This window comes from Calliphora vicina, chromosome 5 (genome assembly GCF_958450345.1).
Source record: "Calliphora vicina chromosome 5, idCalVici1.1, whole genome shotgun sequence".
Taxonomy (NCBI): Eukaryota; Metazoa; Arthropoda; class Insecta; order Diptera; family Calliphoridae; genus Calliphora; species Calliphora vicina.
This window is the reverse complement of record NC_088784.1, coordinates 23,660,556-23,678,615: the sequence shown is the minus strand read 5'-3', so window position 1 is coordinate 23,678,615 and position 18,060 is coordinate 23,660,556. Positions and strand designations below refer to the sequence as shown.

General features: G+C 36.3%; 1 protein-coding gene across 2 annotated transcripts in view; it reads right to left on the bottom strand.

The window, feature by feature from the left end:
- Positions 1–926: 926 nt before the first annotated feature.
- The window catches only part of Pld (Phospholipase D), a 35,406-nt gene continuing 18,272 nt past the window's right edge, over positions 927–18,060 (bottom strand). The window contains exons 3-10 of one of the 2 annotated variants that reach the window (XM_065511034.1): positions 7,401–7,956; positions 6,836–7,337; positions 5,005–5,784; positions 3,746–4,944; positions 3,557–3,682; positions 1,783–2,120; positions 1,466–1,710; positions 927–1,400 (exon numbers count right to left, since the gene is read on the bottom strand). In XM_065511034.1, the coding sequence (XP_065367106.1) occupies positions 1,299–1,400; positions 1,466–1,710; positions 1,783–2,120; positions 3,557–3,682; positions 3,746–4,944; positions 5,005–5,784; positions 6,836–7,337; positions 7,401–7,956 (3,848 nt within the window). In that variant the 3' untranslated portion in view covers positions 927–1,298. The remainder of the gene's footprint in view (positions 1,401–1,465; positions 1,711–1,782; positions 2,121–3,556; positions 3,683–3,745; positions 4,945–5,004; positions 5,785–6,835; positions 7,338–7,400; positions 7,957–18,060) is intronic. The other variant, XM_065511035.1, reaches the window with a different exon arrangement.

Genomic DNA, 18,060 nt, shown 5'->3' with positions numbered 1-18,060 from the left:
TGTTCTAGTTCTGTTCTAGTTCTGTTCTAGTTCTAGTTCTGTTCTAGTTCTGTTCTAGTTCTGTTCTAGTTCTGTTCTAGTTCTAGTTCTAGTTCTAGTTCTGTTCTAGTTCTGTTCTAGTTCTGTTCTAGTTCTGTTCTAGTTCTGTTCTAGTTCTGTTCTAGTTCTGTTCTAGTTCTGTTCTAGTTCTGTTCTAGTTCTGTTCTAGTTCTGTTCTAGTTCTGTTCTAGTTCTGTTCTAGTTCTGTTCTAGTTCTGTTCTAGTTCTGTTCTAGTTCTGTTCTAGTTCTGTTCTAGTTCTGTTCTAGTTCTGTTCTAGTTCTGTTCTAGTTCTGTTCTAGTTCTGTTCTAGTTCTGTTCTAGTTCTAGTTCTGTTCTAGTTCTGTTCTAGTTCTGTTCTAGTTCTGTTCTAGTTCTGTTCTAGTTCTGTTCTAGTTCTGTTCTAGTTCTGTTCTAGTTCTAGTTCTGTTCTAGTTCTGTTCTAGTTCTGTTCTAGTTCTGTTCTAGTTCTGTTCTAGTTCTGTTCTAGTTCTGTTCTAGTTCTGTTCTAGTTATGTTCTAGTTCTGTTCTAGTTCTGTTCTAGTTCTGTTCTAGTTCTGTTCTAGTTCTAGTTCTGTTCTAGTTCTGTTCTAGTTCTGTTCTAGTTCTGTTCTAGTTCTGTTCTCGTTCTGTTCTATTTCTGTTCTAGTTCTGTTCTAGTTCTGTTCTAGTTCTGTTCTAGTTCTGTTCTAGTTCTGTTCTAGTTCTGTTCTAGTTCTGTTCTAGTTCTGTTCTAGTTCTGTTCTAGTTCTGTTCTAGTTCTGTTCTAGTTCTGTTCTAGTTCTGTTCTAGTTCTGTTCTAGTTCTGTTCTAGATCTGTTCTAGTTCTAGTTCTGTTCTAGTTAAAGTCCCAATATTTATTTTCAAAGAAATTAAAACCATTTAAATTACATTCAAATAATTTATTACATATAAACCTATATAAACTTATAAAATACATCATAATGTAATATATAAAAATACATTTTTTATACAAACACAAATATTTAGCTATTAAAATTAATAATTAAATATTTTTTAAAAAATATATATGAATATTTTGCATTCACTTAACAAATACTGTTTAAATATCTCTTTTTTAAAAAAATATAAACATTCTGGGGAACACAAGGGTTTAATTACATAGAAGAAAAAATAAACTTTATGTGACTCGATTTGTAGCACTCGTTAATTTACGTTTTAAAAACTTTTAAAATACTTAATTAAGCTTAAATCTAAATAAATTAATAACAATTATAAAAACTATAATATAAAACAAACTATGTCCAAACGGAGGTGGGTATAAGGCCCTCCCTACTGGTACTGGGAGGAGTAAGAACTTCTCTGTTTAAGAAATCTAAAGGCAAATCAACTAGGTTACCCTAAAAATAAAACGAAATAAATAAATTATTTAAAATTTCTAACAAAAACCAGTAAATCCATTTACCTGAATATTCATTATGCGTTTACTGGCCATATCTGGATCGGTTTTACATAAGGGCGGCGTTTCTTCTTGATATTTTCTTAAATTAGCAAAGGATTTCACTTTATCGTTTGGTATGCATCTGAAAACTTCATCGTAAATTTCCGTGTTGCGTGTGGAAATGCGTTTCCACATGCCATGCCAAAATTGATCCACCACAGGATCGGTAATATCGATGGGCATGCGTTCCGCATCGGGATCTAGCAGACCTATTACAAAAAAAAATAATATTATTAAACTGGTTCTCTTTTATATTAAAAACCTTTGTCTCTCTCTCTCACCTAAATGTTCTTTGAACAAAAACTTCCTTAATCTTCCCGCAAACACTCCACTGGGATATTTCTTGCCATTCATACGTCCATCTTCAAATTCATTGTCTGTTATAATGGCTGCGATTTCCGAGTCTCGTTTGCCAATCATCGAACGATCATTGATGTTGGCCGAACCGCAAATGACAACACGATCGTCGGCTATGAGCAGTTTGGAATGTACATAGATTAATTCGGTTATAGGAACATTGTTTAGTTGGGAATGAGTACGCAAGGCATGGAATGATATGTATTCTCCAGGATTGTCAATGCCCACCTCTTTCAGACGCACCAAAATGGCCGAGCGACCTCTATGGAAAGTGAAAGGGGAAAGGAGTTTTAATTAATGGAATAAATTGGAACTAATAAAGGAACTTGAACTAGAACAGAACTAGAATAGGACTAGAACAGAAATAGAACAGAACTAGAACAGAACTAGAACAGAACTAGAACAGAACTAGAACAGAACTAGAACAGAACTTGAACAGAACTTGAACAGAACTAGAACAGAACTAGAACAGAACTAGAACAGAACTAGAACAGAACTAGAACAGAACTAGAACAGAACTAGAACAGAACTAGAACAGAACTAGAACAGAACTAGAACAGAACTAGAACAGAACTAGAACAGAACTAGAACAGAACTAGAACAGAACTAGAACAGAACTAGAACAGAACTAGAACAGAACTAGAACAGAACTAGAACAGAACTAGAACAGAACTAGAACAGAACTAGAACAGAACTAGAACAGAACTAGAACAGAACTAGAACAGAACTAGAACAGAACTAGAACAGAACTAGAACAGAACTAGAACAGAACTAGAACAGAACTAGAACAGAACTAGAACAGAACTAGAACAGAACTAGAACAGAACTAGAACAGAACTAGAACAGAACTAGAACAGAACTAGAACAGAACTAGAACAGAACTAGAACAGAACTAGAACAGAACTAGAACAGAACTAGAACTAGAACAGAACTAGAACAGAACTAGAACAGAACTAGAACAGAACTAGAACAGAACTAGAACAGAACTAGAACAGAACTAGAACAGAACTAGAACAGAACTAGAACAGAACTAGAACAGAACTAGAACAGAACTAGAACAGAACTAGAACTAGAACAGAACTAGAACAGAACTAGAACAGAACTAGAACAGAACTAGAACAGAACTAGAACAGAACTAGAACAGAACTAGAACAGAACTAGAACAGAACTAGAACAGAACTAGAACAGAACTAGAACAGAACTAGAACAGAACTAGAACAGAACTAGAACAGAACTAGAACAGAACTAGAACAGAACTAGAACAGAACTAGAACAGAACTAGAACAGAACTAGAACAGAACTAGAACAGAACTAGAACAGAACTAGAACAGAACTAGAACAGAACTAGAACAGAACTAGAACAGAACTAGAACAGAACTAGAACAGAACTAGAACAGAACTAGAACAGAACTAGAACAGAACTAGAACAGAACTAGAACAGAACTAGAACAGAACTAGAACAGAACTAGAACAGAACTAGAACAGAACTAGAACAGAACTAGAACAGAACTAGAACAGAACTAGAACAGAACTAGAACAGAACTAGAACAGAACTAGAACAGAACTAGAACAGAACTAGAACAGAACTAGAACAGAACTAGAACAGAACTAGAACAGGAACAAGAACAAGAACTGAACTAGAACAAGAACTGAAGTAAAACTCAACTAGAATTGAAATGGATTCGAACTAGCCCTTACCTTGATATAGAAGAATAATTCCAGTGAGTAATGGCCCGCACAGCTATGCCACTACTGCCACCCACTTCACCCTCAAAGCCCGGTAGTAGCGGCATTATCACATAAACCCGGAATGTTTTACGTTCTCTGCAAACAAAAACCATTAAAATTTCTATCCAACTTCAAATATTTCCTACAAAATTAACTCACCTATGGGCCCTTACTATCCTCTTAAACAAAGCTTCACCTATTTGATTGCGTACTTGACCCAGACTAGCCGCTGCGCCCAGCTGCATGGTTATAAAGAATTGATTCTCTATATAGATATAATGCTGGGCCTTGGTGATGGTCTGTATGTAGGCATCGTGTATACTCTGTTCGACTAGATCCTGTTCAATGAAACCACAACTCCATGAAGAAACACTGCGCAGCAGTTGGCAGGAAACACGATGGGTGTGCTTTAGCACTATATTGGGATTTAGTTTTATGTGTTGATAACTCTTTGGCATTAAATAGGGAAACGAGTGATTCTCCCGGGTCTTTTCCAGTTTCATGGCATTCCAACGTTGTATAAAATGTCGGGCCACATCTCGGGCCGAGGCGCCCACCACACAGATGGCCACATCATGCCAGGGCATACGTGGTGTAGTGGCGCGATCAATCATATCCACAAAGGGAGCATCCAAATTCATCCAATCTTTCATGATGAAATTGGAGTAGTCTTTGCCAAACCAGTACTTGGCCTGACCATAATAATCATCTAGGACTTGTGTCTGAAAAGGTGTGGGATCCTCTAAGCCACCCTTGCGCCCCTCCTCAATTTCTGGTATGGTAAATACCAATTGTTTGGGATCTTTTATGATGTCGGGAGTTTTGTCACCCTCATTCATGGCTAGACGATTGACAAGGTCTTTGCCCTTCTTGACGGCATTGTCCTTAAGATTTTTCAACATGTTTTTACGCTCCATTTCGGGTGTGTTTAGCTTAAGACCTTCCAAATCAATGCTATCACTTTGGGGAGAATTTACATTGGGTATCATTAGTTTCTCGCCTGGTATTAGGACGGGCAGCTGTAGTCTATCTTTAGTTGAAGCTTCATTTTGTGCTTTGTGTAGCTCTTGTTCGTTTTTTTGCAATTCTTCATTAATATTACGTGAAGATTTGCTAGAGCCAAAGGCAGAGTCTACCTCTTCACGATTGAAGAAACCTCCGGGGCGTCGTGTGCTGCCGGAGGCTGAAGAGGTAGAAATACTGCCCAGATCGGTCAAACGATGTCGGTAATCATCCCAGCGCCCATAACACAAGTCCACACCACCCAAAAAGGCATAAGTTTGATCCACCACCACAATTTTCTCATGATGTGCCCAAAAGAATACTCCCACTTTGGCATGATCCGGATGGCGCATGACCTGAAAGTTAATACTCTTTATTAAAACATTTATTTCTTATTTTTGTTCTCAAGAACTCACCTTAATATTTTCATGCAAATTAACTAGCCTCTGCTTGCTGTAATAACTATTAATACCCAAAGCCATTTCCACCTCCTTAAACAGCAAAACAAACACTTTAACCCCCTCCTTGGCCTTTCTCAGCAATATCTTATCCAAACGCCAGTAGTCACCATCTATGGCCGGTCTTTTCATATAGATTTCCGGACTCAGCCACCAATCCGTAATATAAATCTCCTCCTTAGCAGCCTCCAAAGCATCAGCCACGGCTGACATATACGACGAACCATCCACAAACCATTGAGCCGTTATATCCGATCTCTCTGGAGCATACGAGTTGTGAGGATTGGGCATGGTAAAATCTCGAGCTGTGGTATTGGCTGTTTGTTTTAGATAATCATTCCATTCTTTACATTTCCGTTTCGTCCAGCATTTCATAACTATGTGGCGGTTGTTGGTTAAGATCTGCAGGCCCTTACGCATGCCCGTCTGATAGATGCCGGTGGAGACATCAAAACCCGTATCAAATAATATCACAGCACGTATAACACCATCCGACGGTCGTATGTAGCCGAAGCAGGTTTCCTTGACGAAAAACCATCTGCTACGCCATGAGCCACACACAACATCGGAACAGAAATAATTGCAACGCACACAGCACTTTTGCTGAAAGCAACCAAAGAAATTACAGCCAGCCTGGCCGGGTCGTGTAGAACCGGTACGTTTTAATATGGCGCCTTCTTTTCCCTTTACGCCCAGGCCATCGACAAAGGAAACATTGGAGACTTCGACAAAGTTGAGCTGAAAAAAGAAAAGAGAATTTTATACATTCCACTGGTTTGTTTAGAGCTGTATAAAGTTCTACTTCAGTTCTAGTTCTGTTCTAGTTCTGTTCTAGTTCTGTTCTAGTTCTGTTCTAGTTCTGTTCTAGTTCTGTTCTAGTTCTGTTCTAGTTCTGTTCTAGTTCTGTTCTAGTTCTGTTCTAGTTCTGTTCTATTCTAGTTCTGTTCTATTCTAGTTCTGTTCTATTCTAGTTCTATTCTAGTTCTGTTCTATTCTAGTTCTGTTCTAGTTCTATTCTAGTTCTGTTCTATTCTAGTTCTGTTCTAGTTCTGTTCTAGTTCTGTTCTAGTTCTGTTCTAGTTCTGTTCTAGTTCTGTTCTAGTTCTGTTCTAGTTCTGTTCTAGTTCTGTTCTAGTTCTGTTCTAGTTCTGTTCTAGTTCTGTTCTAGTTCTGTTCTAGTTCTGTTCTAGTTCTGTTCTAGTTCTGTTCTAGTTCTGTTCTAGTTCTGTTCTAGTTCTGTTCTAGTTCTGTTCTAGTTCTGTTCTAGTTCTGTTCTAGTTCTGTTCTAGTTCTGTTCTAGTTCTGTTCTAGTTCTGTTCTAGTTCTGTTCTAGTTCTGTTCTAGTTCTGTTCTAGTTCTGTTCTAGTTCTGTTCTAGTTCTGTTCTAGTTCTGTTCTAGTTCTGTTCTAGTTCTGTTCTAGTTCTGTTCTAGTTCTGTTCTAGTTCTGTTCTAGTTCTGTTCTAGTTCTGTTCTAGTTCTGTTCTAGTTCTGTTCTAGTTCTGTTCTAGTTCTGTTCTAGTTCTGTTCTAGTTCTGTTCTAGTTCTGTTCTAGTTCTGTTCTAGTTCTGTTCTAGTTCTGTTCTAGTTCTGTTCTAGTTCTGTTCTAGTTCTGTTCTAGTTCTGTTCTAGTTCTGTTCTAGTTCTGTTCTAGTTCTGTTCTAGTTCTGTTCTAGTTCTGTTCTAGTTCTGTTCTAGTTCTGTTCTAGTTCTGTTCTAGTTCTGTTCTAGTTCTGTTCTAGTTCAGTTCTAGTTCTGTTCTAGTTCAGTTTCAGTTCTAGTTCCTCTCACCGTCTCATGATGATTCCGATACAAACTGATATTCAACAGATTATACAAATAATCCTCCAATTGCTGAATACGCTCCGGCATAGCCTCCACTGTCACCAAAGATTCCGGTCTCTGAGGAAAACGTGGTAATTTACGTTTTTTACGCTTCTTGCGCGTACTACCACGTCCCGTATCATCTAGCATCGGATTGACATTATTATTTTGTAGAGCCGCCACGGCTGCCATACTGGAGGAACCAGCTGTGCGTGGCGTCACAGCATGACCATTGGGTGTGGAAGTTTTAAAGCTGGCAGATTTTTGTAATTCTTTGATGCGATTTTCATCGGCCATTTGTAAAGCAGCATTTTTAATGGTGGCCCGTTTCTCCTTATGACTGCGCATTGGGAATGGGATATTGAGGGAGGTGCGAAAAATGCTGAGTTGTTGGTGTAAGGTACTGAAATGTTTATAGCGTCTTTTGATGATCCAGCTAAATGGGCCATGGGTAAGTTCGATGGTGTATCTGCAGGATAAAAAATAAATTAGTTACGTTATTTTTAACAACATCATATGCTTCTATACTTACAAATTGGGATTTAGCAAATGTGTGGTCACACTTCTCTCGGTATCTATGAAACGCACTTGTATCTCTATGCCCGGCATAAAGACTTTACGTTGAAACGAGGTAAACTTAATACTGGGTGCATAGAGTCGAGTAAATGGTATCACTGTTAAGCGCCTCAACTCCACATCATCCTCATCGAACTCATCATCATCGGTGCATTCCTTGCGTTCCACCAACACTGGCTTATCACCCACCGACGACAAAATCGTTATAGAATCGGGTATTATCAAACCCTCATCATATTCCGCCTCTATCATAGAAAACTGAAAATCCGGCAAGCAACCGGAATGATCATGTTCCTCCATATTGTGGCCACTTCCTACAGTACTTGTATTTTCAGAAGTTTCAAAGGTTTTATTTGACGACGTAGCTGGTAGTTGTAGAGTATTATTTTCCGCCATGTTAGCAGCGTTAGCGTTTACGTCAAATTGACCGTACAGATAGTTGTAGTTTAATTCATCGTATTGGTAGCCAAGATTTGTTATGCCTTCATTACGTTCGCTAGAATCATGATCTGCTGGAATGAAATGTAAATAAAACGAGAATTTTTAGTATTTTAAAAGTATGCAGCAGGTAATTAAAAGATTTTTGTTCTGAGGGCAATAGGAAAACTTGTTAATAATTGGATAACTGGCTAACAGCTGAATAAATGAAATCACACTGTTTCCACAAACAATGTTTACTTTCAAATTCTCCTACATTCTTAACAACTTCGCAATGATTCTTAAAGTTTTGCAAAAGCAAATTTCATAATTCATTTCATAATTCATTTCTATTTCAGTTCTAGTTCAGTTCTAGTTCAGTTCTAGTTCAGTTCTAGTTCTGTTCTAGTTCAGTTCTAGTTCAGTTGTAGTTCAGTTGTAGTTCAGTTCTAGTTCAGTTCTAGTTCAGTTCTAGTTCAGTTCTAGTTCAGTTCTAGTTCAGTTCTAGTTCAGTTCTAGTTCAGTTCTAGTTCAGTTCTAGTTCAGTTCTAGTTCAGTTCTAGTTCAGTTCTAGTTCAGTTCTAGTTCAGTTCTAGTTCAGTTCTAGTTCAGTTCTAGTTCAGTTCTAGTTCAGTTCTAGTTCAGTTCTAGTTCAGTTCTAGTTCAGTTCTAGTTCAGTTCTAGTTCAGTTCTAGTTCAGTTCTAGTTCAGTTCTAGTTCAGTTCTAGTTCAGTTCTAGTTCAGTTCTAGTTCAGTTCTAGTTCAGTTCTAGTTCAGTTCTAGTTCAGTTCTAGTTCAGTTCTAGTTCAGTTCTAGTTCAGTTCTAGTTCAGTTCTAGTTCAGTTCTAGTTCAGTTCTAGTTCAGTTCTAGTTCAGTTCTAGTTCAGTTCTAGTTCAGTTCTAGTTCAGTTCTAGTTCAGTTCTAGTTCAGTTCTAGTTCAGTTCTGTTCTAATTCAGTTCTAGTTCAGTTCTAGTTCAGTTCTAGTTCAGTTCTAGTTCAGTTCTAGTTCAGTTCTAGTTCAGTTCTAGTTCAGTTCTGTTCTAATTCAGTTCTAGTTCAGTTCTAGTTCAGTTCTGTTCTAATTCAGTTCTAGTTCAGTTCTAGTTCAGTTCTGTTCTAATTCAGTTCTAGTTCAGTTCTAGTTCAGTTCTAGTTCAGTTCTGTTCTAATTCAGTTCTAGTTCAGTTCTAGTTCAGTTCTAGTTCAGTTCTAGTTCAGTTCTAGTTCAGTTCTAGTTCAGTTCTAGTTCAGTTCTAGTTCAGTTCTAGTTCAGTTCTAGTTCAGTTCTAGTTCAGTTCTAGTTCAGTTCTAGTTCAGTTCTAGTTCAGTTCTAGTTCAGTTCTAGTTCAGTTCTAGTTCAGTTCTAGTTCAGTTCTAGTTCAGTTCTGTTCTAATTCAGTTCTAGTTCAGTTCTAGTTCAGTTCTGTTCTAATTCAGTTCTAGTTCAGTTCTAGTTCAGTTCTAGTTCAGTTCTAGTTCAGTTCTAGTTCAGTTCTAGTTCAGTTCTAGTTCAGTTCTAGTTCAGTTCTAGTTCAGTTCTAGTTCAGTTCTAGTTCAGTTCTAGTTCAGTTCTAGTTCAGTTCTAGTTCAGTTCTAGTTCAGTTCTAGTTCAGTTCTAGTTCAGTTCTAGTTCAGTTCTAGTTCAGTTCTAGTTCAGTTCTAGTTCAGTTCTAGTTCAGTTCTAGTTCAGTTCTAGTTCAGTTCTAGTTCAGTTCTAGTTCAGTTCTGTTCTAATTCAGTTCTAGTTCAGTTCTAGTTCAGTTCTAGTTCAGTTCTAGTTCAGTTCTAGTTCAGTTCTAGTTCAGTTCTGTTCTAATTCAGTTCTAGTTCAGTTCTAGTTCAGTTCTGTTCTAATTCAGTTCTAGTTCAGTTCTAGTTCAGTTCTGTTCTAATTCAGTTCTAGTTCAGTTCTAGTTCAGTTCTAGTTCAGTTCTGTTCTAATTCAGTTCTAGTTCAGTTCTAGTTCAGTTCTAGTTCAGTTCTAGTTCAGTTCTAGTTCAGTTCTAGTTCAGTTCTAGTTCAGTTCTAGTTCAGTTCTAGTTCAGTTCTAGTTCAGTTCTAGTTCAGTTCTAGTTCAGTTCTAGTTCAGTTCTAGTTCAGTTCTAGTTCAGTTCTAGTTCAGTTCTAGTTCAGTTCTAGTTCAGTTCTGTTCTAATTCAGTTCTAGTTCAGTTCTAGTTCAGTTCTGTTCTAATTCAGTTCTAGTTCAGTTCTAGTTCAGTTCTAGTTCAGTTCTAGTTCAGTTCTAGTTCAGTTCTGTTCTAATTCAGTTCTAGTTCAGTTCTAGTTCAGTTCTAGTTCAGTTCTAGTTCAGTTCTAGTTCAGTTCTAGTTCAGTTCTAGTTCAGTTCTAGTTCAGTTCTAGTTCAGTTCTAGTTCAGTTCTAGTTCAGTTCTAGTTCAGTTCTAGTTCAGTTCTAGTTCAGTTCTAGTTCAGTTCTAGTTCAGTTCTAGTTCAGTTCTAGTTCAGTTCTAGTTCAGTTCTAGTTCAGTTCTAGTTCAGTTCTAGTTCAGTTCTAGTTCAGTTCTAGTTCAGTTCTAGTTCAGTTCTAGTTCAGTTCTAGTTCAGTTCTAGTTCAGTTCTAGTTCAGTTCTAGTTCAGTTCTAGTTCAGTTCTAGTTCAGTTCTAGTTCAGTTCTAGTTCAGTTCTAGTTCAGTTCTAGTTCAGTTCTAGTTCAGTTCTAGTTCAGTTCTAGTTCAGTTCTAGTTCAGTTCTAGTTCAGTTAGGAAACTGTGTACAATTGAATATGTTATTTATCTAATTACAAATAAAATTTTAAATTGCTAATATTAAATTTATTGCTGGACTGTAAATCTAACAATTTAGTCAATGTTTTTTAATGTAACTTGTATAAATGCATTTACACTAGCCGAAAAACTGTATGTCGACGATTTGTAGACAATAAGCGACAGTTTCTTTGGAGACTTTTGACTTTGAGGTTTCACTTTTGTATCTAATTTATATCATCTCAGTGGATATTTCACTCCCCAAAGCGAAGCTAACTTTTTAGTGGAATTTAGCTGATTATGTTTTGATCCAATAGTTTTTTTTTCAGTTCTCATAATGTAAAATTCTTCCTTAATCAATACTTCTTTTAAACAGTTTGAAATTTAAAATGAATTTTAAAATAGGTGTTCTCTTACGTTCCTAAATCTAAAGAAGCAGGACAGCTAGCTAACGCTGGTTTGGAGTGGAGCATATTAATGTTTAACCTTCACAAAATCGATATCTGTGAACGACAGTAACGTTAGCGTCCTCTGTATCGTCATTTCCAGTAGAGTATCTCCATTGCCTGAATCTTCCATCTTACCAAAGAAGTTTCCGATAGGCCGTCTTTTGATGCCTTTGTTAATGAGAATTACAGCTCATTTGTCCGAGTTCTCCGGAGCTTGAGGATTTGTTAGTTTGGTAAACTCGCAAGAAAATAGTTCCAAAGCCATCATCATCCCCTGTGTCTTCCGGAGAGACTGCAACAAGTCACTATTCCAGATGTCAGTTGCCCTTCTGGTGCCATCTTCAGCTTCTGTAAAATTAGCTACTTTCCTGTATAATGTTGGTAGCTGAAGTTTATTGATCTGTAATATCTCCTGCAACTACATCCACAAATCCATTGACCGATAGGATGACTTAGCTTACAGATGAATATACAGTGTTCGCTTTCAAAGCTCAACTTGTCCGGGTGCGAGGAAACTTGGGGCTTTTCTTTGTTGTCAACTTTGTAGACTCAGACAAATATAGGTCATAACCCTTAGAACACATCTGTGTAACCTGTGTCTCCTGATGTTGCGGAAGTAAGCCACTGTTCAAAATTACAGTTGCCCTTCCGCTAACATTTACAGCTTCAGTAGCCTTGATACTTTCTAGTCCTGGGTGGGCTAGAAAATATCAAGGAGAGGATATCATCGGAACTTCGGAAATATTTCCAAAGATTCTTTTTCCAAACACATTAGGTACGTTCCTGTCTTATGTATCTCCTAAATCTACTTTGGATTGGATGGTACAGAGAAGATCTTGCTCGAAGCCCTCAACACCTGACATTTGCAGGATGTATTATCCTGTCCTAATAGTGCTTTAGATATGTAGGTCTCCATAATCACATTCGATCGAATTGTATAAAGGAATACTTCGGTGAGCAGTGTCTCTTCAAGTCGAGCTCAAAGGAACTCTACTGCATCTTTGTAAAGCTGATTATCTAATTGGGGTGATGGTCCAAGATTTTGACGGATTCTCGTCAGAAGCACAACAGTCAGCTACCAGTTCCCTAAGGAGATGGTGCTATAGCTTACATTGCATACGTTGTGTATCCATATTTTGCAGACAGTCTTTTTAAGGTTTTGCTTCTGGTGTCTCATATTTAGTCTTGCCATTTACTGCAGGAGGAGAGACACGGCTTAACCCTTCAATAAGGAATATTGCCTCTCTTGCTTCGCTTTTATCAAAACTTATTACTTTTGGTGTCGGTAATAATTTCTCTCGATTTATATCGAGCTTTCTCAGAGATCGCACTATAGGAGTTGTTATAGATGGAATCTCATCAAACGAGTTCAAGATCAATTCAGGGGTACAGCAAAACTCCGTCCTTTCTCTTACACTATTTCACTATTAGCTTTCTAAACGTCTTCCTACGTCAAATTTCCAATCCTATCTATTATTTTGCAGATGACAGCAACATTTGCCATTCATATTCATTCAATTATAGACCAAGCCTGTCGGAGATTGGTCCTATGAGGTAAACACGAATGATACGCTTAAACAATATCTTGTGAAAATCTCTGAATGGGGTTGTGCGAACAGATTCGATTTTAATGTACGCAAGACTCAATATTGTATATTAACACACAAACGCACAACAGATCATGTTGCTCCATCTGTGCTCTTGATGTTCTAGGCATGAGTATTCAGTGCGATGTCCGCTGGACAAAACACATTTTTCAAGTGTCGAAAGAAGCATTTAAGTGCCTTGGTTTTCTGAACTAGAACTGAACTAGAACGGTATAGGAAATACTTTACTTAATCTGATTTCCTTAGTATTTACCCCACTTATGTATATCCCACTCAAAATAGAATACAACTCTCATGTGTGGGCCGCGAACAGGAGAGGGGAAGGTATACTGACACACTGGAACATTGTCATAATGTCGGTTGTGTTTAACTGTTCTACAGATTCTACAATGGTATGTGCTCTGCTAAAATTAGGTTACTTCTTCCCGAAACCCATCATTTTTTACGCAATATACGTTCTTCGGCAAGGGCTCATCAATTCGTCGTCGACTGGACAGTAGATCGCACAACACATTACAGGGGAAATTCATTCTTTAGCCGTACTTTAGCCGTATTGTCCGTATGTGGAATAAACAACCTCCTGAAGTCTTTCCTGTGACTTTCAATGTAGGAAAATCCAAATCAAAATGTCCACAAACACTACTCCCCCTATCCTTCCTCCCATAACATATTTTCCTAGTTCCAAGACATAGACCCCTTTCACACTAGGCAATTTAGTAACATGTAAAATTTTCTTCTCCTTAACCCGACATTACCTCTGGTATCTACAAACACAAGAGACTTGCGCAACTAAATTGCCTAGTCTGGAAGGAGTCATAACATGAGTAGGGGGGGGGATCATCCCCTGAGTGCTGGTCTAAGGAAAAAACAGTCTTCCAATAGGGACGTCCGAACTTTGACAATTGATAGCGCCCATATTATTGAAGCTACATCTGTCGAATTGGCTGTCATTTATTCAGTTTGTCTTGTCACGTGCAAATGCTAAAATTCTTTCATCAAAATGGGTGTTCTGTTCGAGTAATGTTCCGCGCGCTTCGCTTATTTGACGGGGATTCCCATTTCTTAATGATTGGAAACGTCATTAAACCAAATTATCGAATTTGGGAACCAAGAGCGTCCAATGCTTCCCAAAAAAAGTCACTGTTTGGTGTGGATTTCGGACGGTTAATATTACGTTGAGAAAGACGTTGACCAGACCATCACTGTCAACGACGAGCGCTATAAACCGATGATTACCAGCTTCTTGATTTGGATGATATGGACACCAATGACATGTGATTTCAACAGGAAGTCGCTACGTATCACATTGGATATTCTGCACGAGCGATTTGAGGGCATGGTCATCTAAAGTGTAGGTGATGTGAACTGGCTACCGAGGTCATGCGATTTGATTTTTTCTTGTGCGGTTTTCTTAAATCGCTGGTCTATGCGGTTTCGCATAGGCCCTCAAAGCCAACGTAACCCATACCATCGGTCAAATTCAAAATATACACTTCGGATGCGCGCCCTCAGCTAAACCAAGTCGTCGAATTGCACGATGTTATATTCCAAACATAATGGCATCGTTACGGCCATAGAATAAACGGCATAGAACGGAAGGAGAGAGGAAAAAATTACTCTCTTTTCATACATACGGGTGATACAAAAACAAAATACATGCAATACATGTTCATGAATTAGGTTTTTGGCTCTCAGTTGCCTATATAGTTGTTGTCTATGTTTACGGCTTTCCAACAAAATAAATGTCTAGGATATCTTTCTTACATCTTGTTTTAAATTAAAGACAGGAAGAGCTTAGTGAAAGACCCTTTATCATCTGCCAAGTTTCAATATCCAACCAAATTTAAGCTTAATTAAACAATTTCCTTTCTCCTGTTTCAGTTATTACAGCCAGTGTAAACCCATTTATTTGGAAATAAATAAATTTCATTTTAATCGTAATTAAATTCCATTTAATTGAAATACCTTAGGCCAGTAACTGGAAATTTTCCTAAACAATTTAAAAAATAATAATTTCCATTAAAAGTCTAAAATATCAATAGCAGTTTTAAATAAAGCTTTAAATAGCCACACAAATTTAAGATTTTAACTTAAAGAATATAAAATACAATATAAAAAACAAAATCATGACCTCTAAACACAATTTCAAGAGACTAAACAATTTCAGGGGGTTAAACGTTAAAACTTAAAGTGAAAAAAAAAACAGACAAAAATTACATAAATAATTTATGGCCGGTAGTTTTATATTTAAGGCGTTAGCTGACAGAGACGTTGTAGTAAAATTTTACTATTTATGATGCACTTGAACTTGTAGATCATGAACGTTTGTACATAAGTATGAATGAGCAAATTTATAACATAAATTTTTAGTTTTTTAAACGCTTTTAAAAACTTTTTAAATGTGTTTTTTTTTCTTAATATTAAAGGTTGTAGTTTATTTTTATTACAACATACCAGTACATACCAGTACATAGTTTTAATATTTATATTTATTTTTCTTAGTTTGTGATAAGACTCTAACAAGCTCTTAAGTTTGTTTATTATTATTTTATTTTTTTTTAATTTAAAAGCACATGATTTCTAAATGAGTGTATGATTTTATTTTTATCTTGATTTCAATTCTATAAAGTGGTTTTGTGTAACAGTAGAGTATAGAAATATAGTTCAACATCCTTAAAGTCTACTTTAGGGATTTTTGCATTTAATCCCTAAAGTAGGCTTTAGTTTTTGTCAAGCTTTAGTCTAATTATGCTACCAAAGCTGCCATATTTCCGGTTTGATGTCTATGACTCAATGCTCTACATAATAGTTGAATGCAACTCTGCTACGAATAAGAATTTCATTTTAATATGGAACGAAGGTTTAGGAAATGGCCAAATCATTTACTGCAGCAACCAGGAGGGCTATTTAATATAATGTTTGCTATTTAATATCAAGGTTTATGGATTTCAAGCATAAACAACTGCTCATCTTTGAAGGCCATGAACGACTCAAGCCAATATCGGATACTCTTTTCTGAAGTCAAGCATATCTCAGAGAGATCGTTCTGCTTCGATCGAAACCAATAGTAGTCGAACGAGCCAAGGTCTGGACTATAAAGCGGATGAGGCAAAACTTTCCAACCACTTCAATCTAAATACTTTTAAACAGGTATTTCGAAATATGGCCGAATATGATGGAATATTACAGTTTTATGTCTGGGCATTTTACCAAATTTCCCGTGTCTTGTGGGGACACTATTCTATAGAAAAGTGTCTTGTTGGGACACTATTCTATAGAAAAGTGTCTTGTGGGGACACTATTCTATAGAAAAGTATCTTGTGGGGACACTATTCTATAGAAAAGTGTCTTGTGGGGACACTATTCTATAGAAAAGTGTCTTGTGGGGACACTATTCTATAGAAAAGTGTCTTGTGGGGACACTATTCTATAGAAAAGTGTCTTGTGGGGACACTATTCTATAGAAAGGTGTCTTATGGGGACACTATTCTATAGAAAAGTGTCTTGTGGGGACACTATTCTATAGAAAAGTGTCTTGTGGGGACACTATTATATAGAAAAGTGTCTTGTTGGGACACTATTCTATAGAAAAGTGTCTTGTTGGGACACTATTCTATAGAAAAGTGTCTTGTGGGGACACTATTCTATAGAAAAGTATCTTGTGGGGACACTATTCTATAGAAAAGTGTCTTGTGGGGACACTATTCTATAGAAAAGTGTCTTGTGGGGACACTATTCTATAGAAAAGTGTCTTGTGGGGACACTATTCTATAGAAAAGTGTCTTGTGGGGACACTATTCTATAGAAAGGTGTCTTATGGGGACACTATTCTATAGAAAAGTGTCTTGTGGGGACACTATTCTATAGAAAAGTGTCTTGTGGGGACACTATTCTATAGAAAAGTGTCTTGTGGGGACACTATTCTATAGAAAAGTGTCTTGTGGGGACACTATTCTATAGAAAAGTGTCTTGTGGGGACACTATTCTATAGAAAAGTGTCTTGTGGGGACACTATTCTATAGAAAAGTGTCTTGTGGGGACACTATTCTATAGAAAAGTGTCTTGTGGGGACACTATTCTATAGAAAAGTGTCTTGTGGGGACACTATTCTATAGAAAAGTGTCTTGTGGGGACACTATTCTATAGAAAAGTGTCTTGTGGGGACACTATTCTATAGAAAAGTGTCTTGTGGGGACACTATTCTATAGAAAAGTGTCTTGTGGGGACACTATTCTATAGAAAAGTGTCTTGTTTAGACACTATTCTATAGAAAAGTGTCTTGTTTAGACACTATTCTATAGAAAAGTGTCTTGTTTAGACACTATTCTATAGAAAAGTGTCTTGTTGGGACACTATTCTATAGAAAAGTGTCTTGTGGGGACACTATTCTATAGAAAAGTGTCTTGTGGGGACACTATTCTATAGAAAAGTGTCTTGTGGGGACACTATTCTATAGAAAAGTGTCTTGTTTTTTATAATTAGTTAAAAATGTTTAATTTTATAGAGAACCTCACAAATTATGATTTAAAAAAATATTATGTCTGACATATTTCTGTTAAACAAATTTATATCAGACATATGTATTTCAGTTAAGAAAAATGTAATATTTGTGTCTGAATAATTTTTTTAATAAAATATATATCAGACATATTTCTGTTAAGACACATTTTTAGTTAGTCATATTTATCTTAAGAAAAATGTATGTCTGATATATTTTTGTTAAAGAATATAATATAGACATATGTATTTCAGTTTTTAAAAATGTATGTCAGACATATTTTTGTTAAAGAAAACGCATTTCCGAGATATTTTGTTACGAAAAAATTATGTCAGACATTTCAGTTAAAAAATAATATTTTTTTATAAATGAAAATTTTATGTCTGACATATTTCTGTTAAAGAAATTTATATCTATCACACATATGTATTTCTGTTAAGAAAAAATTTATGTCTGATATATTTATATTAAGCAAAATATTCAAACATAATTCTGTTATAAAAATTTATATCAGACATATTTCTGTTGAGCCGGAATATAATTTATGATAAAGATCGTTATTTATAACAACTTTAAAATGTTTAAGATTTTACAGAAAACCTCACAAATTATGATTTAAATAGCTGCGCTATTTATCCATCCACTACTATATTTTAACTAGATTTAATAAATAGTCGTGGTTTTTTTTCAGCATAATCAGTATTTACTTCATCATGCTGCATGAATTTTGTTTATTTTTGGCATAAAACCGCAGTATAACAAAGTATTTCAGAGAGACTGAGAGAGAGATAGAGTGAGAACGAGATATTAGTTTGTCCTTTAGTATTGTGTCATTTCTTGAAGTGTATACATGTGTTTATTGTTGTTCTCTTGACACGAGCAACAAATAAAATAAATTATGACAAATATGTCATAAATT